This window comes from Cupressus sempervirens, chromosome 4 (genome assembly GCF_028749045.1).
Source record: "Cupressus sempervirens isolate cs-2001-9-10 chromosome 4, ASM2874904v1, whole genome shotgun sequence".
Classification (NCBI taxonomy): Eukaryota; Viridiplantae; Streptophyta; class Pinopsida; order Cupressales; family Cupressaceae; genus Cupressus; species Cupressus sempervirens.
This window is the reverse complement of record NC_143121.1, coordinates 885,664,816-885,676,882: the sequence shown is the minus strand read 5'-3', so window position 1 is coordinate 885,676,882 and position 12,067 is coordinate 885,664,816. Positions and strand designations below refer to the sequence as shown.

The 12,067-nt window shown below is 35.3% G+C and overlaps 1 protein-coding gene across 2 annotated transcripts in view; it reads right to left on the bottom strand.

Moving 5' to 3' along the window:
• Nucleotides 1-11,454, bottom strand: part of LOC149564228 (uncharacterized) — a 200,373-nt gene extending 188,919 nt beyond the window's left edge. Inside the window, exons 1-2 of one of the 2 annotated variants that reach the window (XM_089827299.1) lie at nucleotides 11,289-11,454; nucleotides 11,021-11,187 (exon numbers count right to left, since the gene is read on the bottom strand). In XM_089827299.1, coding sequence (XP_089683425.1) covers nucleotides 11,021-11,187; nucleotides 11,289-11,438 — 317 coding nt within the window. In that variant the 5' untranslated portion in view covers nucleotides 11,439-11,454. The remainder of the gene's footprint in view (nucleotides 1-11,020; nucleotides 11,188-11,288) is intronic. The other variant, XM_089827300.1, reaches the window with a different exon arrangement.
• Between the last annotated feature and the right edge of the window lie 613 nt (nucleotides 11,455-12,067).

Below are 12,067 nucleotides of genomic sequence, written 5' to 3'. Positions count from 1 at the left end.
TAGGTTATTTGTTGGAGTTACTCCATTTCTGGGTCATTCTTCTGTGATCTTTTAAATCTGACTCAACCCTTACATTGTTAGTTAAATTGCCATCAGATGAACTTTTTTTTACATCCAAATCTAATGAAAGAAGTGGAAAGGGTTCATTTATGTTCAAAAAAGCTAATTTTATATGACCAATATCTACATGTGCAAAACCCATTCTGCGACTAACAGATTTAACCACACCAAGATATATGCTTCCAACTTGCACATTTGTTCCTTTTGGTTCCAATAATATTTCAATAGGTTTTCCATCTTCAAGAATTGCAATTCTTTGAATGGTGCATACTGAAGAATTAACAATTACTTCAGTTACAACATCCTTGTTAAGAACAATCCCAACACCTCCTTTTTTTTCATGTGGTTTAATCAATTGAGCTCCATAATCTGATTTCAACTCTCTCCCTAATCCTTCCTTAAATTCTACAATAGTGGCACATCCATCAATTCCAGTTTCTACTACTAAATTTTGGGACTTACTTCCCTTGTCTTTTCTAATGGTTTTAATTCCACTTATTTCAATCCCTAGTGTTAAATTTTGGGACTCACTTTCCTCCTTAAGCAGAATAAAACTAGATGGAAGCCAAGACTCTTCTATAGGTTGATACAATATTTTCTTTCCATCTAGATTCTTACATTGTTTATCGGGATCCATCCCTTTAAAAACTCCTTTTGGCAGCAATTCTGAATTGACTCGATCATGTTCTATTTGAACATGGGTATTAATGACTGGGCTTAGAGGTTCTTTGGGACACATTACAAATATTTCCTGAAATGGTTCCAACTATGGCACTAATCAATTGATCACTAACTTGTTGAGAATTAACCGCAGTATATTTAGTAGATATGTCATCTACATTTGATGACTGAAGAACTACAAAACCATTAGGTTTGTCAAGAACTCTAGTATCTTCCCACGAAGCTCCCAAAGACAGAACTCGAATATTTCTACACCTTGTATCGCACCATCTATCTTGAACCTCAATAGTTTTATTTGAAGTTTGACCTGCTCAGGGCACCTTCAAACACAATGACAGTCCAGGTCTCCATTTAATATCATTGGAAGATATTTTGCTTCTTTGCACGAAATAGTTGTACTCAATAACTATACCAGGGGCAACCTTCTCTAGCTTCTCATGTAGCTTATGTTGCTTAGTTAGTTGATTCCACATAGCTGCCTCTGTAATCATGATACTTTCAGTTCTGCAATTTTGTTTAAAACAAAAGATTTCAAGCCTCAAAGTCCCTTAAGGTTTAACTTATTTGATCTGTGTATGTATATAAAAGCAAAAGGTTTCATGTACAGAAGATCATGTCCCTTTAATACTTTTGTCTTCAATTGTTCTCAAGAGCTTCATGATTTGACTGAAAGGTTTTATACTTGTAACTGATGTACATCCCTTTAGCAAACTCCTTAAATCTTCAATCGGCTGCTTTGGTTCAACCATAAGGTCTAATACTTGTAACATATGTATGCCCCCTCAATAGTCTCCCCAAGATCTTCGCCCGTACATGACTTAGTTGAAAGGTTTCGTGCGTGTATCTTATGCATGATCCTTCAATAACCTCAAACTTCATATTTGTATCTGCACATGAAACAAACTTATTAGCATAAAACCTGCTTTGCTTTCGGATATTTCTCTTGCCTTTGTATCTTTTAATGCATTTATCTGAATAATCATGTTGTAAGAACACTAAGTAGTGCAGAGATATTTGGAATGGTTCCCATTGCCCAGTTCATATGAACTAACCCCCTTCTTTACACTTTGTAGGTCTATTCAAAGATGGAGATGTGGGCTCAAATCTTCTTCAAAATTCAGATCAACAACCCTTCCATTCAGGCAATGGAGGCTTTTCCTCTTATTTCTCTAGTATTTTTCTGTTTATGCAATGTGTTTATAACTTTATTCAAATAGTGTATTAGGAGCTACCACAACTTGTGTGGTATTTGAATGCATTGTATCAAGTTTTGTCTAAAATTTGAACATTTTGTACCTTATAAAACAATTATGAAATTATTTCAATAAAAGTGTGCTATTTTGGTACTTGTATGTAATTTGAATTAAAATGATCAATTTCTCATGTTTATTGATTTCTATACTTCACATTCTGCATCCAAACCATTTTGTAATATGCATGATCAACAACCTAACACACATAGCATAGTATATAAGCAATTTTAACATAGCAATTTAGGAGGTAGGCTAAATTGATAACAAAACCTTTATCATCATTTATACCTATCACGTCAATATCGACCTTGAAGTCTATCACTTGCCTTACAATAAGCCGCATCCAATCTCTCTTCTTGACTTCGAAATCACTTTCACAGTCTTCCCAAAAATCTTCTAGAGTTGGAAAGTGACCAAGGCCAAGAGTTAGCTTTAACTCATTAATTGCATAGCCTTTATTATCATAAGGGAAACACATGGTATAAGGATGTAGATTAATTTTGGCAATGGATCTCTCTATGTTCCTTACATCTTATGCAATATCACAGTTGTAATGTCTAATGCTGATAGGGAAAGGTATTTCGTCTGTCCTCCTATTCTTGTAAAGCTTATTAGTTTGACTGATCTGTCTGCACATTTCTATCAAGACCAATTTATCAACGAAAAATCTAGGTAGCATAAGGGGATACCCATCATAAGCGGCTAACCTGATATAAGTGAGCTTCAGGAACTGTATGAAGACACTTCCATATTTTTGTATTGTCATCGCTACTTCTGGTGAAATTCTAAGTCCCATGTTTCCTTAAGTTCTCTTACAGTAGACATTGTGAATGCGTCATTCACTCTCCTGAAATGGTGTAGGCTACTGTCATATTGTATCTAAGGAAGATTGTTGTAAATGATAGCCGCAATATCCTATATACCTTGTCGGTTAAGCCCAAGCCAACTTTTAGTGCTTGCAATAGCATAGAAAAGGTAAGAAGTCATGTAGAAATAATCATTTGTTTGGAGTTCTATGAGTTGCCTATGCAATGAGTCACTGATAATTCCAACCCAATCAAAGTGTCGCTTCCCTTTGCAAACCATGTTAATAAATAGGAACATCCAACCCTCAAACTCATGCGAATCTCGAAATCCCATTATCCTACTCAACAGAGTTACCATATTCGCTACATCTTCCTTTAATGATGATCTGTGGATGGACTTGACTAGTTGAGATTTCCCTTTCCTTGGTTACGAGAGCCATGATCTAGCAATGGTGTTTAAACACTGAGTTTGCTTTGCCACATAGTACTCCTTCGCTGTTCTTAAATCTATGTTGGCATATTGCGCTGTAATAGGCAATCGGAAAGTAGTCGCAATAGAAACAGGATCCAAACGGACAATCACTTTATTATTTTATCTAATGAATTCCCTAGTATTTGGATGATAAGCTTTCATGCATTCCAACACTAGATCAGGACACTGTGCTGAGATGGGGTGGCCTACGGCTTGAGCTATCCGGCTTTCTGATATTTTTCTGGCTAAAGGGATCCTATCCACGCTCTCAAGAGATGACCAAAAATCTTGCAAGCTAATGCTTTCTAAGATGGTATCACCAATGTTGGGAAGTGTACTTTTCAAAATGTAAGCATAATCGGGCCTTTGATATTTATATTTCATGATCTACAAGCTGATCTTTCCTCCAATTTCTTCAAATGCCTTTGGAATTCTACACTTTCTATGACTAATTTATAAGTTGTATCAACATTTCGCCATCACTTCACCAGTAAAGATGACTTCCCAAGGAACCTTTCTACTTTGATCTTTCTGGTAGGCTAAGCTTTCAAAACAATCTCCCTTCTATGCATAAGGGATGACCCATTGCAGAGCTTTCTTTTTTATTCTTACTGTGCCTGCTTATACTTTCTCAAGCTCTATTCCTCATTCCAAACTCATTCTTCTGATTAGATTTTATAAAGCAATAGCTCGGGTTTATCTGGGTTTGCAATTTGCCCTGTCATATTTTTACCTCATATGATTGTCAAACATGTCAATTGTCTTCATCTATTCCTCTTAATTGCACACACTACATGAACAACTCATCAAGTAGTTGAAGATATGGTTCTCCTGCGATGCCAAACTTCAAAGCAAATTTTATTTATGTGGACCACCAAAATCTGGTTTATACCATGTATCCGACTTCCTTCACCAAACATTCAATGTGCCGCAAGAGAGGAATCTCGAAGTCTTTTTTTATATGTCTTTGTTGTTTGTAACAGGATAATGGTTCAAATTCTCTATTCATCCCTCCAATGCTTTCGGGTATTTTGTCAAACAAATAATGTGCAATGTCCATGTTTTCATGCTCCAGGTTGGCGTCATTCTATCAAACAACTCACATGCCTTGTCTTAGTTTGGAGGCTAACATGCTCTGTTGATATCTATGTGGACAGAAGGATGCTCAACATGGATTGTGAAAATCTAGAAGGTTAATATCTGTTAGACCAATGATGCTTTATGATGCAGAAGCATCTTGGGTGTAAGAACAATCTTGCACCACCCAAAAATATTTTTATTTCAGTCTTTTCTATTTTAATAAGGACTAATAAACAGGGTGTTTACTATAAATGGGAACTTGTTATTTTTAGTAAGTTTTTCATATGAGCTCAGAATGTTCTCATTTTCAACAGTAAGGTTCATTTTAGAGTCGTAAGCCTACCATAAAAATCTCATTGCTCAAGCATAAGTATCGGAGAAGTTATTGCGGATTTTCAGTAGAAAAATTTGCAGAAAAATCTTCACACTCACTATTGGAGGCCTTAGAGTGCCTAGATGAGGTTTGAAAACTCGATAAAATGACACTAGTGCATTTTCAAGCCTGTAAATCAAAAGCTAGCATTTTCAAAATGTGGTTATAATAGCCAATCAGAGCAACGGTTCGTGAGTTATGGCTTTTCAAAGTTGGGCTACCCTAAATATCTAAAATAATTGTCAAAGATGTATTTGGCCGACTCTATATGTGTTGTTAGGATCTGTCGGCCCTAGGTATTAAGTTTCATTGTCTAGAACCTTCTCGGGCGGCATAAAATTGCCTATTTAAGAAAGGCCCAAACATTGTCTAGGACAGCTCTGGGTGATAGTTTGCAGCTTGTCTTGCAAATTATTGTAATGAAAGCGCCTTGTGGGTTAGCATATTGTACTTGTGAATTCTGTAATACCGCATTTGTGGCATAAATAAGAAGTCCACATTTTGTTCTCACATTTGCTGTTGTTTCTTTGTTTTATGTTATGAGTTTATGGTATTAAGGGGAGCACCCATCATCACTTTATGCCTACGCATTCCTTCCAAACTACTCTTTGCTAAGAGGCATTGTTTGTGGTGTATGATTCTTCTGATCTTCAAGTGCGCAGGCTAGGGAGGTCGGAGTTGTCTTCTTCTACAACTTCAAAATCTCCACATTGACTGCCATTGAGTGGGCCTTTTATCATACAGCTTATGTGCTTCGCATATGACCTTTGCCCGCGGATTGGAATGTGAAGAGAAGCTAGTGAAACCGAATTACGTGCCTTGACTATGGTTTTCAATTCATACACCTTAGCTATATTGACCTCCTTTGCTTGCGGGCTAGAGACTTGGATGGATAGCTGGTCTGACAGTCCATGTGCTTTGCCTATGATTGGGTTGATCAATAAACATTTTGTCAAACAATTCTCGTGCCTTTCTTTTGTATCAGATCAATGTGCCAAAAACTCCAAACTCTCCTCACTGACCACTCTGAATCTTTCTCTCCTCGCGCAATGAATTCAAATGATTGGGTTATGAGATAATGTGGGATGCAGATTGAAGCTTTATCATCTGTATCATCACAATGTTCAAACTCTCATGTTCATTATCTTGTATCACATAAAAATTTCAAATCTTTGAGCGCCACATGCCATGGGTGAAGCACTAGATTCGAGGTTGAATTGATTTGTGATGATTCACCTTTTAACTCACATCCTTTATTAAGTTGATCAAAGAGGTTAATAACTGCTTTTAGAACACGTGATTTGAAATTCAATTTTAACCCTTTTTTAGAGAGGTTAATAGTTAAGGATTGGGAAGAAAATATGTGTTTTGGAAACTTATCTTAACCTTTTAGGTGGAGAGGTTAAGATTTTAAGATGAAACACATGTTTTGGAGCCCAAACCTTAACCTTTGAGATGAAGTCAATGGTTAATGGTTTATTTGAAAATACGTATTTTAGAGTGTTTCATTAACTTTTGATAACTTGACCCTCAGGAAGCGGACTTTGAAAATTCAAAAGGCGGAATGGAGATGATTTAAAACTTGAGAATAAGTGACCATTTCAATGCTCAAACAGAGGTTTGTCCAAGGAACAACTATAGTTCAATATGATGAAGAATTTCTTTTTTTTTAATTCGAAGCAATTTCGATATTCAGGTAACAAGACAGCATATTTAAAGGATAAGTATTTTCGGAGTTGTTACTATTTTAGTAGCCAAATTATTATGAAATCATTAAATGGCTTATTATAAAGTTATAATTTAACTTTATAATATCACTTAAGGTTGAGGGTTGAGTCATAATTCGAAGGGACCATTTATTAATTAATTATAAGCCTAAGTCAAGTATTAAATATAAAAGTGCAAGGAGTTTTATATTTAAAAGTTGAAGCCTCTTAAGTGAAAAGCGTCTTCATGGAGCCATGTGCTAGAAAAGATTATTTGATAAAAGAATTTAATGAAGCTTCTAATTAATGGTGTGTCGGTGAAGCCAAGTGCATTATAAAAGGTTGCTTCGTGAAGCAAATAGATCATCCAGTCATCTTTTGTTTTTGTTATTTTTTGGTGAGGGTTTTGACTGAGTTTGGTATATTCAATCCATTGCTGAAGTATAATGGATTTGGACTGAGATTTTGGTGTCTTCTCATACTGTTGCTACTGTTGCTCAGAAGACTATTTGTTTGTGTCTTCCAATTCTGTGATTGCTACGGTTAGGAAGACACTTGCTACTGCTGAAGCTATTATTTGTTTGCATTAGAAATCTGAAGTTTATCATTAGTGGTTTGGGACATCAAGCATCTGTGTTTTCAGTGTGCATTTCATCTTGGCATTTGGAGCTGAGCGATCTGCATTACAAGTGCCAATTTAATCTTGCATTTAACGGATTCGGTGTTGCAGTTTTGGGTGTTACATATCTCAGGTTTATGGACTTCAATTATATCTACACTTTGGTGTTCAATCTTCCTGCATTGTGGCATCACTTTTCACAAATTCATTTAAGACTTGGCAGCGTTTCCAAAACTATCCAGACGCTCTTATATGGTCTTCTATAAATGCTTTCAAGCACATATTTCTATATGTTTCTTGCCAACGTCCAGGCTGTGACATGCTATGCCTTGAAATGTTCCGCTACAACCTATACTTATCATAATACTTTGTTCTGTGTGAAAGTACCATGGAACATATTCTTGAAACACGCACAGAAATTGGTACCAGCGTTCAGCTTATTCATCTGACTCCTCCGGTAAGATTTAGGATATGGATCTCCCTTTGATATTTTCAGTGCCGACAATATCTGAAAGTTATGCTCATAGTATCACTGTAAAGCCTTTACATCTGTGTCATGGATGCCTTGATGGTTGTAAATGTATTTGAATGTTGTTGATTGATATGGTAACTTTTCTTATTATGTATTGTTGTACAAATGTTTTATACTTGATAATCTTATTGAACTTCATCAAATCATGCTAGATGCTGCAAGCATTGTACTGTCTTTCGTTGGTGTATGCTCTTTAAGTTCAAAATATTTCTAGCAAGCTCTCCCTTGTATATCTAATAGGGTGAATGACAATATTTTCCATCAGCCAATCTCCAACATGACTTCATAAGAGGAAGCCCTAAAAATTTGTAAAAACTTGGGCCCCACCAGTGGGTCCGGCTGAAAACAATTCATTTTTGAATAACTAACTTCCTAGTAATGCTCTGACTGATCTCCTTATATGGATTGGATTTGAATTTGATCGTTGGCTGATCATTGAAAACTCATTTTTCACCTTCCCTTAAATCTGTCCGTTTTGTGCTGAAAGGCCTCAAGACCGGCTTAAAAACTGACCAAAACAAATAACCAGGCCCTGACACATTGTACGCCTGATCTATGATCAACAATGATGTTTCCTGCAAACTTTCACCTCGTGACGACCTCTAGACCAAAACTTATTAACTGTTGAAGTTGCCCTTAAAATTTTATCCTGCAAGTGATGTCAGAAAACAATAAATTGCATTTGGATCCGACTTCAAAAACATGTCAAATGGACACTTGGGAGACTGAAACCTGGGGTATAGCATCACTATGATATGGAGAATATATGGCTACAATTTCAACTCATGACAAATAACTAGGTAAATTTGGCAAGCATGCAAAGTTGGCTTCCAAAACTTGCAGAACTGGGTACACTAGTAAGACAGTTTTTTGCATATGGAATGGACCTAGGAAAGTGTGCAAACGGATTCATCAAGACTTGAAAATTGGCACACTTGGAGTATTTTCAGTGTAGAAAATAGGGGTACAATCAATTTAGCTCCATCTGTCACAGGTTCAAAGTTATGATCTCACAAATAGGCCTCCTGATCGTTCTGCAAATCTGATCATTAGTAAAACTCAAAAAATTGCAGACGGAATCACGTTTGAAAACAAGCCAAATGGATTCGTCAAGAGCTCAAATCTGGAACATAGAATGGCTTTGACCCCTAGAATGCAGTAGAGAAAAAATTTCTTCCATGGGGTCAACTGGGTCAAAGTTATAATTATTTAAACAGGGCTACCGGGTAATTGTTGTGATTGACAACTGGGCAGTTTAAAGTTTTCACAAATGGAATTGGCTTGGGAAACATATCAGATGGATTCATCAGGGCTTCAAATTGCACATGGTAGATGTCATTTACGAGTCATGACTACAATGCAGTGACATGATCATTTCTCCAAAATACTCAGTGGGCCACAAAATATTCACTGTCAAACAAGACTCCCCGGATTAATGCACAAAGTGAAAAAACATGACAACAATTAACACCCAACTTTGGGAAACTCAAAACCTTATTAAAACATGTTGAAACAACTTTCAAACTGGAACATAGGCTCTCTGATATGCATACTAAACATCCCCAAAGTGGCGAGTTATGACACTAAACCGGGTGCAAAATATTCAAATGCAAAGTGAGTTTCCAAACATTGTTTGACACGGGCAAAAATGTAGGATTTGACAAGTGCATAAAAACACATCTCACCGAATGACTCAAAACTTCAAACAAACAACCTAAGATGTATGTACATGCTAAATGCAAGGTGTAGATTACTTGAAACACATCATTGACCCAAAATGACAGTCGGGCACATATGCATAAAAATCATTTATAGGGGCTAACTTTTGCAAAGTTCTCAAATATGGTACTCAAAACTCTTGCAGATTTTTGAGTCCCAACAGAGGTGAAGCATCGAAACTTTCAACAGGTCACTCTTTTGAGTACTACTCCAACTCAAGCATGCTTAACAAAAGTGTTTCCCCCGAGATTAATCCCACTTTGAATGCAACCCTAAGGCTCACTTTTCTTGCAACCTCATTTGCTAGGAAACCTTGGAGGACACTCTTAAGTGTGCTTTAGCTAGAGTACTACAAAGATGGGTGACCTCCCGAGAAGTCCTCATGTTTCCCCTCTATGAGCATCACCTAGATACAATAAGTGCTAAGTGTTCTATTCATTCTCATGAGAGATGGGTTCTTATGAACCACTACTCATAAAACATGGGTCAATGAGTTTGAATAAAAAACTAAGTTGCCCTACCGAACCAGCCTAGGTACAAACTAGTACCTAGTCGGTCCTAGTCCTATTAACCAGCTAGTCTGAGCAATGTTCAAAATCCAAGGACCCAATTCAAACTAAAAGGCTGGAAAAGAGAACTCGGGCAAACCATGCCCAAATAGATCAAATCCGAGTGAACTCGGAATGAATTTCGACGAACCAGGGTTTGTGGACAATGGACATCAATTAGTGACTTTTTTTGGCAAATTTAATAAAGTTTTGACATCCTTAAACCTAAAAGATGAAAATGAAAGGCTTATGTTGGCTTCTAATTCTCATTTTTAATCCATTAGTTGAAGTTCAAACAGTAATACGTGAACTTTCTGTTATGATTTAATTTTTATTTTTTGTATCTTTGATGTTGTACTTGAAATATATGATGGCATGATAACAATTCACTATGCTATGATTACAAGTTTTAAAGTTTATAGAATTTTTGTTGTTTAAATCATATCATTTAAGGATACCATGTGACATTCTAATTTTAACTCATGCTTCTAGGCTTTGTAAATATATATATATATATATATATATATATATATATATATATATATAAAATTTTTACTGGTTTTGTATGAACGAATCCAAATGAGAAATTTTGTCGTACCGGCAAACAGGTTCTTCAAATCCAAACTTGAATCTATAACTTAAATAAAAAACTACAGAGTTGAATCCTGAAAGCAATATTACAATTTGATTTGCTGAGGAAAATATTTCCTACTCATTAATTTTTAACATCATTTTCAAACCCAATTTCATTCATTCTCATTACCTAGATGCAGCAAGTGTTAAGTGTTCCATTCATTTTCATGGGAGATGGTTGTGTGAACGACTACTCATGAAACATAGGTCAATGAATTTGACTCAATTGAATCTTAACAACAAAATCACAATTTGACTTTATAAGGAAAATATCTCGACTTATTAATTTTTTAAAACACTTTCAAACTGAATTATATTCCCAGAATTCATTCAAAAACTCAAACAAATTGTATCATAGATATGAAACAAACAATGCATGGGTGTTCGACATTTAGATATACACAGTTGAAAGCAATATATATATATATATATATATATATATATATATATATATATATATATATATATATATATATATATATATCTAATATTTCAAATTTTAATACAAACATAAAGATATATCAAAAATCCAACATGCCTGCTGTCTTTTCTGTTGAAGATTCTCAGGATTTCTGTAGCCCCGCCCACAGCAAATTTTAAGAAAGGGTTTACCTCTTTCTTTTTCTCTGCGCAAACTGCAATGGGCATTGCAACATTTGTTCTAATAAGCTGCCTTCTTCTAACCCCAATAAATCTCAATTGTCTCTGCATATGTATAATTCTTTAGAGTATGAGTCATGCGCATAGGAATAATTATCAATATAAGTCACCAAAAGAATGAAAATTTATGCGCTTAGAGGTCTTACAGATAAACTGGATGTTAAAGGTGACACTAAAGGTGTGCCTGTGTGGTGTACAGGCAAAGCTACAACACTCGTCATTGTGAATCCCTCAGATTGAATGCGTGAGCGACGATATTTGATTGGAGTCAAAAGTACGTGGGACGATAGATTCATAGGTAGCTGGACAAGACAACTTAGAAGGAAAAGAATATATTATGCTTAAAAATATGTGGACAAGACAAGAGGAATTTTTTTGTTATTGAGTAAAGCTTAAAAATAAGAAAAGGCTAGAGAAGGGGAGAAAAACTTTAAAATAAGAAGAGGGTAGAGAAGGGAGAAAAGAGCACTAAATATATTATATAATAATAAAAATAAAATAGAAAGCAAAAATGTTAATTGTTTTTATATCAACTTAGATGTGAAATTGGAAGATAGGTGATATCTAAAGAAGGGTGGGCAAATAGACAATGTTGTTAATGCACTCAAGAAGTGTTGAAGATGGAATAGCATTACATCATAGAATGTTGGATTTCCAAGGATATAAAAGAATGTTAGATCTACAAGGATATTCAATTACACTGAGAGTACCATAAATAATTTATAACAAAAGTAACTGATTTCATGATGAAGATACATAGTAAAAGATTTAAAATATTGAAAGGGAAAAAAATTAAGGGTGTTACAAGGGTTCTTCCCACCAATGTACTATTGTAGAATGTCTCTTGATATTAATTAATTAAATCCGTAGTTTTAATCTATCTATCATTTTATTGCTTTCATTTTTATAGCTTATTTCAATATTT